The sequence below is a fragment of the Syngnathus floridae genome, chromosome 7, assembly GCF_059516105.1.
Source record: "Syngnathus floridae isolate MCC-2025c chromosome 7, RoL_Sflo_1.0, whole genome shotgun sequence".
NCBI lineage: Eukaryota > Metazoa > Chordata > Actinopteri > Syngnathiformes > Syngnathidae > Syngnathus > Syngnathus floridae.
The window spans coordinates 9,561,686-9,585,584 of record NC_142419.1 but is presented as its reverse complement, the minus strand read 5'-3'; the positions used below and the strand labels follow the sequence as shown (position 1 = coordinate 9,585,584).

Here is a 23,899-nt window from a genome sequence, read left to right as displayed (position 1 = left end):
GTGGGCGGAACCACACTGCCTAATGTGGAAAGTGATGACTTGTGGATGCTTGAACTTGCTTGACCATTGTGTTTCTAATGGGACTTGCAGACACTGAAATCCTATAAGGGCATCATTTACTAGATACCACCTAGAATGATGCTAGCTTAGCCTCTTTCACTAATGGATGCACACTGCACATTAGCTCTCTGCCGCAGATAAGGCTCATATGGATCATTCCCAGAGATGATAGTGCTATTACCATTAGTCCTTTAGAATGGAGTATGTCCTGTCTGCACTGGCGTGCCTGTCTTTAGTGCAATTCACAAAAGCTTAAAAAATCAATATACTTGGAGAAAACAATCTGTGATAAGTGTTTCTTTTCCTTAAACAGAAACATTTCAATATCCTTTGTTGTATCACTTAAAACTCATTTTATACAACGGATATCACGACTAAAAAGTGAAAATGCCCGGCAACCAGTTGGAAGATTGCTTGTTTGAGTCCGTTATAAATATTTTTGACAAACACACTAATCCCCGGTTACCACTAATACCACTTCTTCCATTAGCATACTAATGTAATTATTTACTGTGGGACTAATGGGCAATTATCTTCTTCATTATCCAAATGCAAACAAAATAAATCTCTCCCATTGCAGTTTTGGCGTTTACGCTCACCGTAGCTCATGTTTCTTGCATCAAAGAGCATCAAATGGCAGCTCTAAGTCTTGCACGTCTTTGATGGAGGATTTTGTGTTACAGTGGGTTAGAGTTAAAAGTTGTAAGGGCTGATAAAAAGCAATGGGGAGGGAAAGGCTCAAGCAGTTGGAAACTGCCGACAAACTCGACTCGATCCAGTTTAAATAAAAGGCCACACTTTGTCGTGTCCTTTACATCAAAGCATAGACTGTCTGAGCCCCAATCACATCTCAGTTTCCAGCATTTGTAACATTTAGCCTTCTTTTAAAAAATCAAATGGAGATGAGAAAAGCAGGTTTTTGTATTCCGAGGCTGCATAAGTAGTGCATACATATATAATAACAATTTATCATCAAATGGAAAGGAAAAGTGTGTGTCAGTTTAAATGACCCTGTAAGTCTGGTGTTTATTCTATTTGCAGCAAATTATATATTATAGTAGCTTTCAAAATTATGATCACCAACTTTGCCATTCCACAGATATACTTTTTCAAGGTACTACTAAATCACACAGGGTAAAACTATTACTTATTTTGTTTTTGACACAAAGCATAGGAACTAAAAAAAAAAAAAAAAAAAAAAACTAATTTTACAGACTGAGATTGGTTGCATAGGCGAAAGGAGGGAAATTTGCTGTGAATTCCAAATTGGGTCGAGATGTCAGTGAGTGGTCATAGCAGGCGAGAAGCATACACCACTTAAGTGCGCGCTGCAGGTTGACAAAACCACCAGCCGAGTGGAGATGTCTGAAAATGTGATGCTGCCATTACACAACAGTTTATGAGAACTAGAGCAGCAACTGCTGAGAGGGCCCTGCTTTTTTTATATATATTTTTGTTTTTTATATATCATTCACAGTGCTAACAGCACTCGAATGATCCCAATTTGCAAACTTATGTCAAAGGTGACTGATGTTGCTGATTAAAATCTATTATATCCACCCAAAACATTGGAGCTACATAGTTTACATGGTTTTTCTATCAATCATGGGAGGAAACCAAGCACTTTACAAAAGTAAGCCTTATCCGAAATGATGATACATCTTCAAGGCACTCAAAATCTGGTTAAACTGTAACTCATATATGCTCAAGCTTATCAGGCAATATAATGACACAATGTCTTACTGGCAATAGTAATAGAACATATTGTACTTGTCCGTCTTGCTTATTAAACTTACAGCGTGCACACTTTTGACAATTATTTAAACTTTTTGTGATTTGTAGTACATTTGTCCATTTAGTTTTTTGCAGTCTGTCCTTGTAATGTAGGTGGCCTTGGGGTCTTGCCCATTGTTCCGTTATCATCGCCCTTGTTGGCCTCATGTGCGTCCCACACTTCTTAAGTCTGGTCAATCTAATTAGATGAGTGCGAGTCATCAGGCACTGTTTAAAGGCATCAAAGAAAGTTTTGTTCCCCACTGGGTGCCCACTGGCTGTGAGCAGAGAACAGTGAGTGTAGTGTTTGACTGAGACCCTCAAGATAGCTTCCCCCAACTTGGCTCGCCCTTGCCTACAGCCAAGATGACATCACCTCATCTTTTGACCCTTGACCCTTCCCAGGGTTTGACCCCATGCTTGGTCTGGCGACAGTGGGTCCACTGTGTCGGGGCAACATTGTAGGAGAGCTTTAAAGGGGGTCATGGTGTCACTGATGGGCACCAGGCGTTAGCCACCGCCCACCCACCTAACGTGAAGGTATGTGCGGTAGAGGGCAGCCATTAGAGAAACGGCAAATATACATCTTGTGTTTATTTAGAAACTGAACTCCAGGTGAAAAACCTTTGCTTTGGTACACATGTATGCATTGCATGGTCTTCCCAAAAGAATGTACTGAAATGCTTTGACACTTAAGGCAAACATTTATGACATTCAATGTTTAAGATGATGATTGTTACAGTCAGGTTTGTGTTTCTATAAGTATTATTTAGTCGCAGAAACTACCTGTAAGACTGCATTTTTTCCCTTTGTTTGTGAGTAAGATTCCCAATAAACTCGTTAACACAATTTCTCCACAGTCTTATCAAACTCATTCCTCTTTGTAACCTGTGATTTGGCAGATCCCGAGTGTGGAGATGTCCCCCTGCTAACCCCCGGAAGTAAAGAGATGATGTCCCAAGCGCTAAAGGCTACTTTTAGTGGCTTCACCAAAGAACAGCAGCGACTGGGTATCCCCAAAGGTACCGTTTGCTTGTACACCATTTAGTTGTTTTAATGGAGGGAGTTTCCATTATTACAAAAAGTGAGCTCTCAAAACCACAATGTGCTGCATACGAAGCATCAGATCCTTCAGTAGATAACAAGATATGCAAAAATTGGCCTCATATGATTCATTTCAGGTTGACTGCAGCAACATCCATAGAATGTAGACAGCAGAGTAATTATATAGCTTCCTAATTGATGCCAACTGCAGAGCCTATTCCTGCTATTGGTAACAGAAGGACTGCTGTACGGTATTTGTCAGTGGAATTGTACAGATGTACCTTCATTAGTTCCTGCTTGTTTACATCCACTGATGCCTGACTGTTTGATTTAAGAGGACTGATTATAGCCAGTTCTATTCAGAGAATTTTACCACCGTGTGCGGCAAACGAATGTTGAAAAATTCAGTTATCCCCTCTGATCCTCTCCAGACCCCAGACAATGGACGGAAATCCATGTAGCAGCGTGGCTCACGTGGACTGTGAACGAGTTCAGTCTGAAGAACGTCGACTTTGACAGATTCTGCATGAATGGCGGCAGCCTGTGCGCCATGGGCAAGGAGCGCTTCCTAGACTTAGCACCTGACTTTGTGGGCGACATCCTTTGGGAACATTTAGAAATGCTTCAAAAAGGTAAATCGGCCATTTTCTCACACAGAGGTTAGAAGGTCGATGACACTAAAATGTAAAATGTGAGAAACCCACACAAGAGACGTGATCTCTGCTTGTATTCACTTAGTCGATATTTGCTGTAGTAACAGGAGCCAAACAGGAAGGCGCACGTTAGCTGAAGTCATTAATATTTCATATTGCTGTATGCAGTTACGTGATACATAAAATCAATGTCGAGGTCACTGACGCTTAGCAACTGATTCTTTATCTATTTTTCATGAAGAAGACACAAAGCATTACCCCAACAACGGACTGACCTCCAACTTCCAGGAATCCCGTTATACCTCAGACTACTTTGTCAGTAAGTACTTGCCACACTCAATTTCACTCATGTTGCAATATTATAGGATGTCATCTGAAAATAAGCCAGGACATTCAAACCTTGAAGAGAAAACGTTTCCCTATGTTTAATTACCTTTAATGCAGCCCAATGGTTGTGTGATTATAAATAATTAATCCTAAAACATTGATCCTTTCCAGCACAGTCTTTTTATTGTCTTTTTGATTTTCCTTTCATGTATAAAAAAACCTTGAGGATTTTTGAAATCCTATCCAACATAATCAGTTGCAACATTTTGATTGTCACAGTGCCATCAATCACAAGAGTTCTGTCGATCCATGTTCATTTCTGATCTAATATTGTTGCTTGAATAAGAAGTCAGAAGGCATCACACAGTAATTCACTAATCACAATTATTAGAATATATCAAAACAAGAACTACGCAAGTTTGTGTCGTTATTTAAATGTTTGACTTTGATACTATAGTAGTACTACCGATACTGAAACGATACTACAGCAAATGAGTACAATGTTCAAAAGCTGACAACTGAACAACATCTAATTCTTTTGTTTGTATTAATTTTGAAAATGATGAGGATCCTAATTAGAGTACTTAAGATAAAATAAATACTTTTCTTAAACACATCAGACCCAGGGAACACAAAACATTATATTTGCTTTATATTTTAGTTTCTTTGTCCATGTGTTAGCTAGCAATCTATGTTCTGGAGTATAGGTGTCAGACAATTCTGGCAGGTGACATTGCTGTTGATGCCATGTTGACTCGTTAGACAGAAAGAAATATTATTTGCACCCTGATTCAGATCTACAGACAAAATGTCATGTCTTCATTTCATTGCTAACATGTAATGCAAGGATAGAACAAGAGTGTTTTGAGGTCAAAGTGGTTAAGGGGCTAAGTTAGCACACATAGCAACAGGAACTATTTTGAGGAGCTCATTTTGAATGACAAACAATCAAAGGAGATGTAAACAGTTGTCACATTGGTGAATGTTTTTTTTTTAAAGCCATGATATCAGTGAAGCCTTGGCTGTGTCATCTGCCACAGTTGTTATAGTCTTCACATGAAGGATAATCACATGACTTGCTCAAAAGATTGATCCCACTCCACTGTTTTGCTCTTCCTTTTCCTGCTCTGCTTTCTCTCTGCTCCCCCCCATCTTCAGGCTATGGTGTCGAGCATGCCCAGTGCGTTCCCCCCTCTGAATACTCGGAGCCCAGCTTCATCACAGAGTCGTACCAGACGCTTCACCCCATCAGCTCAGAGGAATTACTGACGCTCAAGTACGAGAGCGAATACCCTGCAGTCATCCTACGGGACGCACCCCTCAACCCCCTTCAGGGCGACTACTTCTCCGTCAAACAAGAGGTGGTATCCCCTGACAACATGTGTGTGGGACGTCTTAGCAGAGGTGAGAGGGTCAAAATGTATGGATTAATTTGAAGTTCAGAATAATCTGCCTGGTTCTGTAGTGTGCAGATCCTCATGTTGTTGACTAAAATGTGCATGATTTTTTTTTTTGTGAGCCATGCCGGTGTTGCTTGTGCACATTTCGTTGCAGTCTGAGTGTGCTGATGGTACCAGATGAGATAAACAGGTCCTTTGATGCGTTTGTGGTCTCGACAAACCTTCTTTTCACACTGTTCTAGGTCGAGGGAAAACAGCAACTTTCTTTGGGGGGGCGGCGAGGGGCGAGGGTTGCGTAACCCGATAGAGACACACCACTATCTGCCTTTATAGTCCCACACTAAAACAAATAAATGCTCTTTAAGGTGTATGCAAGTTGGCAGTTTGAAATTTTTAGCTTCAACCATGCTTTTATTAATGATAATGACATTTATATATGGTAATGCTTGGACTGTGTCCTCAACTTCCACCTATGAACAAGTGCTTTGTGTACTGTACAAATTCCCCCTAGCCACTAAGATCCAATCCCTGTGCATCCCACACACCACATGTTACTTTTCAACCCTGCATTGTGCTCTCGTGGGAAAGTATTTTTGTGGCTCGACTGATAGCCACATGTGGCTCCAATTTGGCCAGTTGAAGATTTCAGCATCAATCAAGGTGCTGCATTATCTGTCATTTGTTAATGACTCACCAATGAAAGGCAGCCCTTATCTTTTCTAAGACCAAAAATAGCGAGACATTTGTGTGATTTTCTACTATTTGAAAGCAACTCCAAATGGTGGTTACAAGTGAAATGAGGTGTGAAATCCTGAGGTCGAACCATACAAAGGACTACTGTCAAGAAAGTGAGGTGTATTTTCTAATGTTTCATTATCTTAGGCTGAAATCCAGCTTATTATGTATTAAGGAGAAGACACTTTCACAAAATTGTCAGGATTGTTTAGTATCTAATGTGGCTTTTTGTGATTTTTTTTTTTTTTTTTTTTTTTTTAACCTTTTCCATTTCTGTGCAGGTAAACTGGGTGGCCAGGACTCTTTTGAGAGTATTGAGAGCTACGAAAGCTGTGACCGTCTGACGCAGTCCTGGAGCAGCCAGTCGTCGTTCAACAGTCTACAGCGGGTACCTTCGTACGACAGCTTTGACTCTGAGGATTACCCCACAGCGTTGCACGGCCACAAGCCCAAGGGCACCTTTAAAGACTATGTGAGGGAACGCTCGGACCTCAGCAAAGACAAACCCGTCATTCCAGCAGCGGCGCTTGCAGGATACACAGGTGAGCTGTTTAGTTGGACATCATTTCAAACGGTACTACTTGGCGTCCTGTTGCCTCCAAAAATGACACGTGCATTTTACAAAGCAAGGAAAATTCTTGCACACAAGAAAAACCCATAGTGCTTGTGCAGTCTCCTTTTTCTTTCTTGTTTTTGCTTCTCTCTCTTTTGTTCACTTCTAACCTGCCTCTTTCTAATCTGTAACCCGCATCTCAACCTACATTTTTTCCAGGTTGTCTCAGCAATGCTGCTGAAACTGAAAATAAGCCTGCCCTTATACATAGCCAACCCGAGTCAAATTATCACTTCATCTTTTGTGGCATTTTCAGAGGCAGATAATGTAAATCTTCAAACTTCCCCTGATGCAAATGTAGCTCAAACCTACCAGTTCTGGCCAACACTCAGTCTTGCATGTCTTATAATAGTATCCAAACCTAAATAACTGTTGTTAACAAAGTTTTTGAGGATGTATAATCTATATTAGTTCATTTAAGTATTTATTAATCACACATTCACATATACAAACAGTTTTTAAAAGTTTTAAAAGCGACGGGGGATCTAAACAGTTGCTAAACTGACTGAAACATTTTAAAAATGGAACACTGTCAGCTTTGAAAGTGATTAAATAATGTAATTGTCAAGTAAATTACATAATAGCTTCAAAACACAATTAGAGAACAAAGAGCGGGGTCTGACTTTTCAGTCCAACACAAAAATACTGTCACTTGGTGCCGACTTATTTGGATGCAATTCAGTTCTACAGCCATGCATTCAGTGCTACACCCTCAGCATTTGCCAATATGTTCAAAAAAAGATCTGAAAATTTCATGTAAAAAGTCAGCATTCTTAGAACTAGCATTGAAACTCATGTGTTCATAAAAGATTATGTGTGGATTAAGAAATTAAGCAGAATCCTTTTTTTGATCAGTGGTGACATGATACGTGACTCTGTATTGCGGTGATGAGGTGGCGGCGCACAGAAAACGTAGTCAACATTTCTATGGCTTCCTCTGGCTAACCAACATTTTAACAGCCATTTGCATTCAAATCTGTCAGCCTTGCATCATAGTATATTATATTCTAATGCTCGCAAGTGGTGACACATTCAAATTTGTCAGCCTTGCATCATATTATATTCTAATGCTCGCAAGTGGAGACACATTTTACACACAGCTAGTATGCTTGAAACAGTTCTGGTGGCAACAACAAAAATAAAGCATGCATTTAAGTTGAGTTGAGCTTAAAATATTTAAGTTATGACACTCAGAGGCACTTGTTGGAAAGAAAATTGCGGGAAAAAAATCCTCAATATTCTAATTTTCTTTTACTTTTAGTAGCCTGTTTGCTAGTTATACTTTCATGGATAAAATTTTCCATTTGGGTGGGTCACATTCTGGGAGAGTACTGCGAATGAGAGGCCCCACTGTACACTTTTTCAGTACAAGGCCATTGTAAGATATTTTTGGAAACATTTTTCTTTTCATAAAACTGTAGTCTGCGTTTTATACACGAGAGTGGCCTTCGTCGCTGGTGAAGGGCCTCGCTGTTGCAGCGGCAGACGTTGGAATGTGAGTCAAAACTGTGAAAGAGGGCCAGTGTTAGCACCATATCCATTCTTACCGCGCTCAAACACAATCTGCATGCTCAGAAATGTCAAGTCAAGTGTGAAACTCACATGCGTTGTTACCCCAAACGCTTTGGTTACGTTATACAAAGACGTATTTGTTTTTTCTCAGAGAAGTGGCTTTCGCTTCTATAGTTACATACATATACTTTTTTTGAGGGGGGGGTGTATTTGCTGGGGCGTTGTGCTGCATAAGCAGGTGTAATTTCAACATGCACGCCTAAGCAGGAGGTCGGTTGGTGTACGTATATGCCGAAAAGCCACAACATCAAAGTGTGCTGCAGTCAATCTAGCACAGACTCAAAACCATTTTTTTTTAAACAGTATATTCTGCTTGTGTTCTTTTTTCCGCCCACACTGAAAGCCATCAGCCTTCAACTGGTTATAAGAGTTTATTGCACAGCAAATGTTAAACCTCACACACAATTTGTGTTCCCTGAGTTCTACAGGCAGGTCATTAAAAATCAGTGATTTTGTCAATGTAGAAAAAAACAACTAAGTAAAAAGTGCTATTCTGAAGTTTAAGTACGAAACAGGCAGAAAAATGAAAACACAATGAAGGACATTTTAGTGAATACATGGCCCTTCTTTGGGTTTGCGCTGCTACAGAAGGTTTAGTTTAATACCCTTCTGACCCATATGAATATTTAACAGTCATGCATGAAAGAAGCACAAAGGGATACATTGTACTTCACCGTTTACCACGGTTTAGAGTGTGACTTCTTTCTCAGTGCCTATTACCTGAAATGAACTACATTGCCGTGTGGCAGTGAAATACTCTTGAATGTTGCTCCATAGTTTGATTTCAAGGAGTAAGTTCTCCAAAAATGGAACACCTTGTGTTTTTCATGTGGTCTCCAGGCACGGGTCCCATTCAGCTGTGGCAGTTTCTCCTGGAGCTGCTGACTGATAAGTCTTGCCAGTCCTTCATCAGCTGGACAGGCGATGGCTGGGAGTTCAAGCTCTCCGACCCGGATGAGGTGAGAGGTTGCGAACCCCCCCAAGTCACACTGGCACACGTGCTGGGAGGTCCAAAGTAGTTAACCACATGAACAAACGCTGCTTTTTCTTTGCAACAATTGTTGTTTGGTTCCATAAGGGTAATTGTAAAAGATGTGTGAGCCTGATTCCTACCTGTCATGCAAGACAAAAGTCAAACGTTCTTCTTTTTATACAAGCACACGTTAATTGATCTGAAAACGAGTTCTTTTAGCTCATTTCAAATGGTATGATTGCTTTAATAAGTTATTGCTAAAACCATCGTGATTCAACTTCTTTAGTGAACATTGTTCGTTACATTGTTGATAATGTGAATGTTTGGACCATAAGGAAATTGGATTTCACAAAATTTGTTTGATTGTAAAAATGAACAATTACAAGCAAACTTTTATTTTCAGCATCAAAGTGGAACACATTCACTCATATGCTAATGTGCTAAAAATGCAAGACATTTACAGCATCTACTATATCCATTCATATTACATGGACCACTCACTTAGTAGATGATGCACATTGAGCTTCATAAATATACACAATATGCACTGCTACTCATCTGACAGTAAGTCATTTGTAGATTATACTGGTTTTTACTTTTTTCTATCAAATCCTGTTTTTTTTTCACATTTTAATGTTTTGTTTTTAAGTTTTACCAATGAAATATTGCACAGAACAGATTTTACTATGCATTGTATAGCTATGCTTCTGAAAAAAATCCACCTGTTCTTGAACCTAATCCTTAAATCCCTTCTCAAGGTTTCTCATTTTTCCCCTGCTATTTTTTTTTTTTTTTTTTTGTTTTTCCTTGCCGTTTTGGGAGCTTAAGATCAGGGGATGCTTTGAGAATAATTGTCAATTGTTTGTCTATGTGAAGCCCTTTGACACTGCTTCTGATTTAGGGCTAGACAAATAAACTTGACTTGACTTGACTTAAATAGTAGATATTACAAGATAAAATACATATTAATATACTATTGTATTATTGTTGTGATGCTGATAATCTGATGTGCTGGAGTAAAAATGAGGGTAGATTCATAATAAGCACAAAAAATAAATCTGAAAAAGATTACTCACTTCTACAATTGTACGATTTTTTTTGACCAGTGTTAGGAGATAGCAGTACAACTACCATTGCAATATAAAGTTTTCTAATTAGATATGCACACTTTTTTCATTGTTTAGTCACTTTAATTGTTGTTACAGAGATTTAGAAGTACGTATGGTGCATCCTGCATAAGCAATGCTATTTTAGCATTTCCCCCTCCTTCATACTAATGCTCAAAGTGTAACATACAATTGCATCATTGTATTGTATTCTCTGATGATATTACCCGGGCTATAAAACATATGCTGTAATAATTTCATCATCTAAATGGCAAATCCTAATCCGCTCATTCTATCTTCTTCCCCTGGCTCTTTAGGTTGCTCGCAGGTGGGGAAAGCGGAAAAACAAGCCCAAGATGAACTATGAGAAACTGAGCCGTGGTCTGCGCTACTACTACGATAAGAACATCATCCACAAGACGTCAGGGAAGCGCTACGTGTACCGCTTTGTTTGTGACTTAAAAAGCTTGCTGGGCTACACTCCCGAGGAGCTGCACGCCATGTTGGACGTAAAGCCAGACACGGATGAGTGAAAGTCGACAGGAACATGGAAAAAGACTTTGAAGCCACAGGGACTGGCACTCATTAAGTGGTCTTAACGAACCTTTATTTGGGGGGAGAGGGCAAAAACCTTTTTAATGACTAACTGGTTTTGTCATCTTAGTGGTCTTGGGTGAGATATATATATATATATATATATATATATATATATATATATATATATATATATATATATATATATATATATATATATATATATATATATATATATATATATATATTAAAAATCGGTTAGTGTTTTTGCAGATATACGTAGGTTCCACAATGCTGGTGGAGTACAAGACAGGACCAAGACAATTTTTCTTTTTTTTTTTTTTTTCTCAGCTTAGACCAAAAAGTGTCAAGATGATGAGTATTATTTTAGTGATGAGGACAGCAGCCCGTCCAACCCCATCTGCAGGCATCTACTGTATGTTGTGTGTCAACTACAAAGGTAAATTAGTGGAAGCAAATGGCTCTCGAAGCCTTTTAGGAGAAGCATGCTGATGGATTGAGTGGGGTGAGATCACACATAGCAAGAGTGTCTATGAAATGACTGAAAGTAGCAGTTGCTTATGAAACTTTTTTTTCATGTGGTTTCTTGTCTAAGACATATTGCTGAAAAAAAAATTTTTTTTTTTTTTTTTTTACATATACCAGCAGTATTAGCAAACGGTAGACAATCATTGCGCGGAATTCTATGGTTGTTTCAAAGTATGTATAAAAAAAAATGTCGGTTCACTGATTAGTCGTCTTAAAAGTCACAAGTGAAGTGTAGTTGAGAGAAGAATGCTCCGAATGTCTGAAGGCAGATCTCGGATGGAGTTTTAACTTTGTAAAGAGGTAGTAGAGAGAAAGAAAACTGCATGTGTTCGATGGAGAGAAGGAGAAGGAAGTAAATGTGCACTCACGAGAATTTAGTTCGAAATTGTATTAAAAGCTAATCGCACTCCACAAGCAAGGGATGGGCATTTGATGACATTTTATCAAGAAATTAAATGCTCAATTACTATTTTTTTGTAATTGTCAGGCAAGTATGTACTGTGTATGTATATCATGTTTTCTTGTGTAGAAATATTATTAATGATAATGTAAAATATTTTAAAACATTTACAATCATGTGTCTCCAATGTTTAATAATCAATTTTGCTTCAATTGCATCAAGATTCAATTAATCAACAGCCAATTGCACAATCACCACTTAACGATAAGTTATTGTAATGCCCATCTCTAAATTTGTTATGGCATCTGTGATGTACTTTATTAAGTTTGACTTTTCAATTAATTATAGTTTTCTCCTCGAGTAGTATTAGTAACAGACATTTCACTGGATTACAGTGCATTACTTTTGATAGGAGATCTGACTAATTTCTCATGAGAACATGCTCAGGAAATATGTGTATAGTCTGAGAGACAATTTGAAGTTAGAGGGAGCTTATGATTCCATCCATGTATGTTCGTGCATTAAGATTCACTGGTTCCAGATGAGTTTGGCAAACGGGCTGTACACTGGCTTTATGGGAAATGCCAAAGTTGAGCATCATCTTATAAATACAATGTTATTGTTTACAGTAGCTGAATGTTACCCATATTGATGAAAATAGCTTCGGAGATGTCTATTTGTGCAGATTGTGTTTCATAATGCGTCACAGCGATCCGGATTACGCAAATAAGCACGCGACAAAGCCGGAATAATAACCAAAAGCCTTGTGAGGTCTTTGGAAGCCGTACTTTGTGTATGGACCCAAAAGTTGGGAAGATGGGGACCGTGATTCTCTCATCGTTTTGGAAATGAAATGGTGCGCCCGGCTTGAGAACAAAGGCAATGTATTATTTAGCTTCTAGGGGTCTCCCACTGACTGTTTCAAGTGATTGTTTTATTGGGAAGATGTTTGTCTAGCCGTCATTATTCGTAGCACTCGCTCATAAACACACAGCACCAATTTGAACTTCAACTGTTTGGTTCTCATCAGCTACACTGTTATTGTTTTCCATACATGTTTAAAACACTGTTTTTATATTAGCTCCCATTTTAAGAAGAGGAACTTCGGCATAGACCATTTTTTTTGCAGGATGGAGTTGTCTTTTTCAGTTTCATGTGCTGGGAGTAAACGTTCTGTTGAAATTGTCGCAATTATTCTGGAGCAATTTGTACTGTCACAGAACTACTGTATGTCATAGTTTGTACATAGTTTGTGGCTCACTCATATCTCCCCCAAAAAAGGATTCAGAAGGAAAACCTTTTTTTTATGTTGTTTTTTGTATGTTTTATAGTATTTTTGTTATGAGATCTTTTTTTTTTATTGTATTTAGTTCACAAATATTTTAATATTTTTTTCAATAATTTATATTTTATATAAAATAATTTTGCAGACATCTGGTGCTTTCATGGGATATTAAAGGTAGCACAGGATTGAACAATGTAGCGATTTTCTTTTTTTCCCCCTCCCATGGGTATTTCCATTTTTTTTTTGTCAAATAAAAGATAGATCTGTCTGCTAGAGAAAAAGGCTGATGCTGGCCCATCAATAATTTCTGCTGGAAAGGTTTTATAAACTGTAGCCTCTATTTCTAAAGTGTACTTCAAAAATGTTATAAAATATATGTGAACAAATAATTTGATTGTGCGTGTGTATTTATGTTCGTATGGAGGGATGAATGTGATGATAACCATAGAACCGGGAACTAAAAATATTGTGACATCAGAGAACCATACACGTGGCACTCATGCTCAGTATAAAATGTCCATAGTAAATTGTGAAAAATTAGAAAGTTCAATTCAATTTTAAGAGTAAGCTTTGTTTTGTCTTTGTCAAGAGACTGCCTCCCTATCACAAGCGGGAATCCTCTTGATATAAATCAAAAGTGGTGGTATTTTTTTTTGTTTTTTTTGGTACTCTTTAATGACAGTTAAGAATGTTACTTGACAACCTCAATGGATTAAATGAATCTCATTTCCTACAGGGCAAAAAATATTTGACATCCGAAAAAATCAACACTGTTAATCAATTGATGTATTTACTCATTTTTGCAGAGAACCGGTCACATTTTCGAGAAGATGAAAAGAATGGATGGTGGCTATAATTAGCCAGGTGTTCCTTCTGCTGTTGCGTGATCCACACCAGACATGAATACTCAGCAGGTTTGAGGAAAATCCCCCACAATTCACACTCACATATTTAACACGGGAACTCAACGTCACCACGGTGATTCTCAGGCTATTTTCCTCCACCTTCCACTTTAGTACCTCAATGTAAGGTAATTTGAAAGCTGCGTTTTCACCACACAACAAAGAAAATGTGTGCCGAAACGAGAAATTTCACAGGCAGCAGTTTCCCCCCAAAAAATGTCTGCATCCTTCATTACTGTGCTGCCGCCGCCAGTTCATAGCATCCCATTTGTCAGACCTCAAACCTAAATATTTGTCTTAAGGGTCTCGGCACGCTGTATCTGGCTCTGGCGCGTAGTCTTAACATTACTGTGCCAAAACAAGAATACTGATTAAATCGCAAATGCATGAAATACTTTACAAATACAAAGTTTTCCATTTAGGGCTATAATGCTTGGATTTTTCCATTATATTTCCCCTGCAGAATTAATAATGATTGTCTAAAATATCATTTGTTTGTTTTTTAACCATCGAATGTGTCTCCAATTGTTCTTCACTCCCTTGTCCAATGCTACATTTTGCCTTAATTGTGTCAACGGCCAATTGCACATCATCGCTTAATTCATTGTTACGCTCATTTGTGAAGTTACAATGGCATCCCTGATGTACTTTACTAAGTTTTGCTCGAATATCACCCTAAATTAATTGTATTTATTTTCAATATTTTTGCAAATACCCCCTTACTATAAATGTCACTGGATTGCAATGCATCACTTTTGATAGGAAATCTGACTAAATTCTCTTGAGAACATGTTCGAGAAATATGTGGGATCTCTGAGAACAGAAATGATTGTCTTTTTAGAGTACAGACATTGAAACTAGGTACTTATTTTTGTATATTTTTACATTGTTTACCCAAGTTTGGGTAAAGGAGGGTTTGGCAATGACTGGCAATGAGTATTACTTTTAGTTCTAGCTGTTTCTCTAGTTTCCGTAAAATAACCTTGTTTCCATTCATGTTGAACATGTTGGCTGCGTGGGAGTGCAGCGAATGAGACGAGTCACTGACTTACAAATGATGACAGCAGCTCAGCAAACTGTGCCTGTGATTGAATTAGTCATTGGAGTATCACAGTAGGATTCAAGACTGGTTCCAATTTTGAGGCTCACTAACATTGTGTTCCACACATGCACGCACGCAACACCATTGCCTCAGACCAAGCCTTAATTTGGTGGATGAAATTCAAATTAGATGATTTGGAAACACAAGTACAATTCATACAATTGCAGCATGAAGTCAAATAACATGTACTTCATAAAAAGTGGTTATCCTTATATTAGAGTCCTGATGTTCAATGCTTACTCCTGTGAGATGATTTGATTCTAATAAAAATATTTACTCCACAGATCCAAACAAATAAAAACAAATAAGTAGTGCTGCTTATTGTGATATTTACTAACAATTGAAAAAAGTTGGTAACCGTGGTAACCAAGAAGTGCAACCGTGACTGTGACTTGCGTATAACAAACATTAAAAACCTCAAATAGTCCCATTGGCGGTAAGATAAAGTGCTCACATGCTACACTTGAGCATGTGGTTGTGCATATGTGATACATAAATGGTAGGTGCATTTCCTGTATGTTGGCAGGGTTAGCTTGATTTTGTTCTCTAATGGAGATAAACAAGTGCAAGTGTTCATAAGTAATGTACGTAATTACAAATTGAAAGAGATCAGGAGTGGTAGGGGAATCATTTGTATCATGTTGCAGGGGTATGGAATATGTACCCTAAGTATATATAATATGTACCCTACGGTATTTTCCTATACATGACACAAATAACAAGGGTCCTAATATATATATATATATACCCTTTTTTTCTTTCTTTTTTTTCTGACATATCTATCACATATATTGAACTATTTTTTTCTCAATCAGCCACACAAAGTTTATTCCTACCCCGTTTTATCTTCAATCTCAATACTTAAACAGCATTTGAACTTAAATATTAACAGCTGTTCTTAAAACTAAATATATCCTCACTGTCTTGCAGGGAGATCCTTTCGAATTAAGAGAATGACGCAGAAAGGCCACGGAAGACATTCCATTACGCAGAGAAACAGCGAAATATGATCTATGTGTCCCCCGTGGCCAAGAATGCCAAACTTAGAAACACTAGCCCAAGGACATATGCTTATCTTAATGTGTCCTCTCCAACATGAGACTTCTCATGGATTTCAAGATTTCACATTGATTAAGGTAAAAGATTTCACTTGCAGCGTGTGTCAACTTATTCCCAATTACACTTGGGTGAAAACTGAATTTCATAATGAAATATCCATTTTATCAATAGATATCATAAGAGATTAACTAGAAAAAAAAACAATAATGTAATGTATATCAAATGTATGTCTTGAGCAAGGACCTTACAATCACTGTATCAAGACATCCGTGAGGGGAGTTTTCTTTATTTATACAGCAAAGTCATGCTTTCACTTAAAAATGTAAATGCCCAAGATTAGCTTCCAACCACCATGAAACTGAAAGGTTCACTCCCAAATCCTAACACATTCTAAGGACTGTGTTGGTGGTGCTAAACCCAACTATGTTACAAAAGAAGTGCTGTCATGTTTGCACGAGACCAGACTGATCACAAGACTTACACTGAGTACAAGAGTAAAATTAACACATTTGGTCTTTTTAAGTTATCATCAAGTTTAAGTATATCTCAAGGGTGCAGTTCATCCATATCTTTTATATCGTGTTTATGTCTGTTCAATGTCACATGGGGGCTGGAGCCTTTAGTCAGCAGTCTTGAAGCAGGGTATGCACTATATTGATCACCTGTCAAATGAAATTTTACCAGTTTGATCCCGCTTGTACCCTGAAACAACACATTGTACCCTTATAGATAAACAGACTGCTCCATGTTGACAGCCAAGTTAGTCGTGCTGCAGGTGTGCTTTATAGCACTCCCCCATTTGCCCCAAGAGTCATGTCCATATTACCTCATTCATAAAATAGAAGCAAACTTAACACAGATCTTCATGTTTCAGTTCTTTTACACCCACAAAAATGGGATAGGGTGACATTCATTTTCTATCATGCTTGTCCTCATTAGAATCGAGGATGAGCAAAGCCTAAACCTAAAAATCCGGGCGCCCCCTGTTTGTGTCAATGTCTCGTACGTGAAACAGAATGTCTTGCTCTGTACCTGTGACATGTGCAATGAAAATAAATTTGATTTATATTTACAATTTGGAGTGATCAAGTTCACTGTTAATCAGAGAAAGATTTGAACTTCAATTGTGATACAGATGGGGGAACTATGCTGTTCAGTTTCAACCCTTCATCTAAAAAATGAATATATCAGGATGAAGTGTAGCAAAATAAAGCAATTTGCTTTGTGTGACAGCACGTCAACGTACTTGGAAGTAAATCACAGAAATGTACATTAAGTACTTGTAGGATCTCAAGGTTGGCCTCTTATTCAAAATTCTTTCCTGTGTTCCTTCCATTCATCACATATAGAGGCTGAAACGTGTTGAACCACATGTCTCGGCAGGAGTAGCGACTGTATTATACCGTCTTATGAAGGGCAGATCAGAGCCATCCCCTGCTTTGGTTGTTAATTTGCATTTTTATTGCCGCTGTCGCTTCCCGAGTTAATACACCATTGACTCCGGCTGCCACCCCAAGACCGGGCTCCATCACCTTGCTATCCCACCTGAAATGAGAGTGGCTGCTGGCCCCCGAGGTCTACATTGACTAGAACTCAGGTACCAGTCGACCTGACGTTCCGTGGCGGAAATGGAGTGTCTTCACAGGCTAATGTGGAGTTTCCATTAAGAAAGATGATTGATTTGTGCCATGCCTTTGCCGTGAATAGACAATAGGCTTGCACAATGAAAGACGAAAATGGTGCTTTGTTTGCAGGTGAGGCCGCCTGTGAACTGGAGTGTGACAGCAGAGACGAGAGATGGCGAGGAAGGAAGAAAATGAGGAGGTGAAAGGTTGGAAAAGTGGAATACAAGATGAGAGTCTGAGATGGCAAAGGTGTGGAAGCTTCTCATTCATTTTAAATATCTCTAAAAGTCACCTTTTCTTTCCCTTCCGTAATGCAGTTGAATTGTAAACCGTTGGATTATTCGTGTATAGTATCTATCACATTCAAAAGGATCTCCAAGCGCTCGCATTAGAAGTAATCAAGTGGGAGGGGGGATTCAAACACATGTCGGTACCGCTCCAGTTGAACAAAAAATGTTCTTGCTTTTCTTTTGCCGAGAGTCAACTGGGACACAGAAACTTTCCCAGGGCATCTGCTCCAAACGCCCACGTCTGCATCTTCATCCAGTAGGAGGGCTTCTTTCACCCTTGAGTCGAGCTGTTGCTGAGTCGCCATTGGCTGCCTGGGCCAGGGCCCAGAAAGGGAAGGGTAGGCCCTGAGAATTTTCCCAAACATTTTCTTCTTGTGCTTGCCTTTTAGCCAACATCTGCTTTCAATCAGTGTTAGTCAAAAGACCGTTTCTCTGCTGTTGGGGTTAAATACACACGCTAATGCACGCACGCACACACATACATGTACACGCTGATACTGATTAAGTATTCTCTCCTGTTAATCCTAATAATACATGTTTTCATTAGAAGATGTATGTGTGACACTTTAGTGCAGTAAATAATAGTAATTTTTGGCAGTATCCCCATGTTACATGACAGGCCATACTGTATATACCTACTTGTCTGTCTACCTGCTTGTCTTTCCGTCAATCCGTCCATCCATCCATCCCTCCATCCATGCTGCGTGTGTGTGTGCATGTGTGTGTGTGTTTCTGGGGTGGGGCAAAGCACAAATGGTTTGTGGTTTCATGAGCAAACATATCTTGGCACATTATCTTACGCGTTCATTGTTTCAGTGTGGAAAACACTGTCATTGCTGCGTAGTCACAGTTAACACATGCTTGAATAGTGACTGCGCAGTAAGTTTCCAGTCATTTAGATGAAAATGTATGAACAAGATTGTATTTGTTGTTTAATTGTACATTTTGTAAAGATTCACATTGGTGCTGCATGGCAATGAAAACATCTGCTGATATTGCGTTTTATATTTGTAAATATAGAAGACATATTTGAATACAGTATTTGTTTCACATGTTGCAACAAAATCAAATTATGTTAGAATGCAAAATATTTTGTATGATTTGGAAAGATCCTGTTTAATATTTAAAACTGAAAATAAAAATAGTGCCAGGGTTATCTTGAGCCATTTAAACTTGCTGTGAAGGGAGAATCATATGACTGACAAAGATTGGTGTGAAGTAGAACGAAAGGATCAAGTAAGAATATTTCTTAAAACCATTCATATAATCGAATTTGTATAGTTGCCACTATACTGCTGAGAATATTTCTGCTTAATATTGCTGGTTCTACTCCCAAATGCTTAAAGATCGTACAGCATGCTATATCTGATTCACGTGTCGTCAAAACATTCCATGCCGCTGGCTACCCTTAATGCTTTTGTTCACATTCTCATTTGCATAATATAGTAGCATGTTGTAGTATAGCATTCTTTTTGTATATTATTTATGACTGTACAGTAGTGTAAAGTCGTTATTGCACTGCTGATAGTAATGCTGATGTTTATGTAATCCTCAACTGCTTACTCTTTGATGGATAGTTTTTCACCGTTTTTTTTCTCCACACTACTGTGCCATCAATATCGGGTTATACCACCTGCTCCACGAATGAGACTTGGTTTCACCTGGTCTAAAGTCTAGTTTACTTTCTGTCACCAAATTGTCAGATGCACCGGCAGCTTGTGATAGAAAATGAAGATGCCCCCATTTTTACGCCAAGCACACATGCACGTGTCTTAAAATATAGGGTCTGATAATTTTGTCATGCAATCCATTGCAAACAGATGTCTGCATCTTGATTTGAGAATGTTCTGGCATGATATATTGAAATCAAAATGTCCATTAGTACATTATAGTTTTGTACAGAATATCACAATCATAATCAAGTTTATTTGTGCAGTTGGTGCATGTATACAGCAGCTGCTCCCATTCTGCTTGGTGTCATTTCAGCATGTTGTAAATATGCATATTGCATGCGTTTTTGATTAGTTGGTATTATCATTTGTGTGCTTCTGTGTCGTGTCCACTTTGCTGCTGTAAAACCTCCTTATTGCCAAACTACTAACGGCACCCTTTTGTACCATCCCATTCAATTTAATTCAATAAAGTGACCTAAATAAGACACAAATTGTATTCAAAGAGCAATCATAAAAAAATGGCTTTCTGTTTAAAGGCAAAATTAACTGCAAAATGCACTCAACACAATCTGGCATTGCAGAAAATAATACATTATTGACCTTTGTCTTATTTGGTCTCATTCAATTCAATAAGCATTCAGCCATTTGGAAACTCCCGAATTTATGCTCCAATATACCACTCCAAAAAATAATTTTTTTCTTAATGCAATTAAAGTACATCTGTAACCAAACAGTCATAGCTTGAGACTTGTAATAGCACGCAGCGTTTCAAAATTTCTCTATGCCTCTACAAGTGTTCCTTTTTGCTCACAGTTGTCTTTGACTTTTATGCCCTGTTTTAATGTTAGTTGTGCAATGGTTTAAACCTTGGAAGGTGCCCTGCCTGGCTTCACCATAGGGTTTAAACATGAGTCATCTTTGGGCAATAGCTGAATTGCACTTTTCCTTAATTGCACTGAGCAGGAAAACCCATAAGTTTAAAAATAAGACAATGTGTCTCTATTCTTATGACATGTAAAGTTCAGTGTTTTTTGTCAACATTGAGTCACTCCCTGTTGACTTGTCCACTTGTGTGCCCACTTGGCTGGTGGCAGCAGCCTTCTTTTCCCTGCGTGCCCTTCCAGCCTCTCCCTCCCACATGCTGGTTTCTCCACACTCCAAAAATGAGTCGTTACATTTTATGTTGTTGCAGCAAAAATAGCTCATTCATGCTGTGCGCGCCTTCACGCAAAACCCTCGGTCTTTCTGTCCTTTCCCACCAAACTTTAACCCCCGGAGTGACAAAGGTTGACACAACTTACTTTTCTCGAGGAGAAGGGGCTGCTCTCTAATTCCCTGTGGGAGACAAATATTTGGTAACACTCCACTTATCAGGAAAAGTTATAGTTCTGTATATCTTTTTTTATTAAATGGTCAAAGAACACTTGGGGGGCTATAAATTGAAAGCCACAACGTAACTTCTCATCTTTGTGTCCTATGTTCGGATACACAACACTGTTGGAGCTGTTTTATAATATTTATATTGTTGGCTTGATTTTTAAATTGACTTTGCACAAATACTGACCACGGCAAACTTAACCTTCCCTTCAACTTGCACACTTGAAATTTACGAGCTCACTCTGACCCAGGATTACTCCTGAAGACGAGTCAGCAGTGCTGCACAGTAAATCAGACCAAACACAGCAGGAGCAGGGCCACAAAACCAATAGTGTTCAGGGGCAGAGGTCAATGGGAATGAGGCTCGAATCAGGCTGTGGCTACTATCTTTTTTTTTGTTTCTCTGGAGGCTACCGTTTTTACACTTATAACTGATACCAAGTTCATGGAAAAGTTGTATTGAGGTCAATTAGCAATCTATGTGAGCGTTGAGTCACAGCTAACCCTAACCCAAACTCTGACAAAGCCTAACCCAATCCTTAAATGAATTTAAAGGTCAAGCCTTCTCTTGGCAGGCACGAAAAATTGGAATAGTCCCCCTTGATTTGCTATATGAGTGCATTTTTTTTGTTCGGTATAACCCTTTAGTAATGTAAGTGATTATTCATGTTGTTCTTTAATTGTACATTACTTTGAGTTGCACAAAATGTTAAAAAAAAATGCTATTAAGATTAAAAAGACCTTGACCTAACTTTAACCCAAGCTTTACTCCAACCCCAACTGTGTGGCCTACTCCTAAACCCACCCTGACTCAAAATTGGACCAAGCACCTGTCACCTAGCCCAAACTCCTAATCCTATCCTCATCCTGCTATCCCTAACCCCAACCATTAACCTAATCATCACCGCTTCCTAACTCCACCCAAACCCCATGGAGCCTATTAAAAATGTTCTAACCTGCCCTAATCTTAACCCCAATCCCTAAATCCATCAAGGGACAATGTCAAATCACCCTCAAAGTTGCTACAACTCTTATTAGCATGGGTGTCCCACACACGCAGGAACATTCCATTAACTTCTGAGTTTCGAATATTTTAAGAGCTACTTTGAAACCTTGGATTTTGCACACTATCGATTCCAGATGCTACTAGATCTCTAATTTGTTTTCCTAGGAAAAATAAAATAAAAGCCACAAAAGAAAAATTAAAATACTTTCTGAACGAAGAAGCTATGTAGAGATCTTGCACAACATGTTAACATCTCAAAGGACAGCTGCCTAAACTGCCTTTGTAGGCGTATTTTGAAAAATCCTAAATTGGGCAATCGATTGTATATAGAGGTTCCACCGTACCTCTTTTCACATGGAGACTGAACTGATGCAAAAGGTTAGAAAAGTACTTTTCGGTTGAGTGAGTAGTGTGCATGTAAACATTTTGCAGTCATGCATTAGCTTTCTTTGTATGTTCAGAGGCGCTTCAGAGGAATGTTTGCTGTACTTCACATACAAGAAAACATTTTGACAGAAGAGCTACAAGATGTGATCCAATCCTCATTCTCATCCTCCAAGAAACAAGCTGGAGATGTCGTGCGAAGATCTTGCAATAATAACAACGCTTTCTATCCTTTTGTTTTTCCCTGATAAATTTTGCACTCTCTCCACTGGTGGGACGTTGTTATAACCATGAATGTGCAAGTGCAGTACGGGCATGTGTTTGGCTTGTTATAGAATTTGACAGAACACAGATCCTCCTGCTCTCTATCAGTTTAACACACTGAGACCAGCTAGGGATTACTCACTATGACACTTCACTTTGCCAGTGTCTGGCTCCCAAATGTTACAGGGTATGGAGTGGTATCTGTAAGCTTTCATGTGAAATATGGTGTAAAGATTATTGCCAAAGAAGACACTAAAACCATTGTGGTATGTTTGTAGGAGAATGGATACAATCAGAAACCAAATGAGCTAGAGATAATCAGGCTCATTATTCTTACATCTTGTTGTAGTTTGCTTGTTTAGTGTCCTATAAAGCTCATTTTAACTTACAAATCAAAACATGTCATACACTGGAACAAAATATAGTCAGGTTTGAAAAGTAACTCAGTTGAATATTTTCTTTGACCATGTTTTTTTGTCATGTGACACCCCTACAAACCACACAAAATTAAAAAAAATGCTTAGTGCGAAGCAATCTCAGTGAATCAGCTTTCATCTTGTGTGGTGATGCCTGTTTAGTTGAAGCCAAGGTGAAACAACATGCAAAGAAAACACAAGTGGGCCAAGCTGTGTTTCACAAGCTTGGCTTGTCCTGAACTAATGTTGCAGCGCTACATTTGGAGCTTTAGCACACTCACACGGACGCCCTCCCAGGCTTTTCCCACATCACTAAGGGGCCGAGGTGGGCTCTTTGCTCCACAACAATCTTCTGGGCTTTGGCTTGGGAAAGGCTACACCCCACTGTTCTCACCATTCCCCCCTCTCGTTGCGACAGAAGAAGAAGGAGAAGAAGACGACATATCAGAGGACAAAGTGTGGTCATGGGTATGTCCTAAAATGCTGAGTCATTGCGTCGCTGATTCTCTCTGTCAGGTGATAACAATTTGAAATAAAACAGAGACTTGAGTGATTTGCAGAAAAAAAAAAAAAAAACTAGCGCTTTACTTGGAAAAACAAATATTGATGTATCAGGCATACCAACTAAATTGCATTAACGATGTTTATGTCAGGGCTGTTTAACTCAATTTCTCAGGGAACTTCACTTTCTCCAAATGACAAATAAAGCCATAAATGAAGTGAAGTCATAATAGTCATTGATTCTTACATAATCAAAATGCATTTAAAAAAATCTGA

The 23,899-nt window shown here is 38.6% G+C and overlaps 1 protein-coding gene across 2 annotated transcripts in view; it reads left to right on the top strand.

Moving 5' to 3' along the window:
* The window catches only part of ets1 (ETS proto-oncogene 1, transcription factor), a 39,148-nt gene extending 25,735 nt beyond the window's left edge, over positions 1-13,413 (top strand). For both annotated transcript variants that reach the window (XM_088381277.1, XM_088381278.1), the window contains 7 exons: positions 2,736-2,855; positions 3,309-3,509; positions 3,772-3,849; positions 5,016-5,261; positions 6,274-6,534; positions 9,018-9,136; positions 10,574-13,413. In XM_088381277.1, coding sequence (XP_088237403.1) covers positions 2,736-2,855; positions 3,309-3,509; positions 3,772-3,849; positions 5,016-5,261; positions 6,274-6,534; positions 9,018-9,136; positions 10,574-10,789 — 1,241 coding nt within the window. In that variant the 3' untranslated portion in view covers positions 10,790-13,413. The remainder of the gene's footprint in view (positions 1-2,735; positions 2,856-3,308; positions 3,510-3,771; positions 3,850-5,015; positions 5,262-6,273; positions 6,535-9,017; positions 9,137-10,573) is intronic.
* The last annotated feature ends 10,486 nt before the right edge of the window (positions 13,414-23,899 follow it).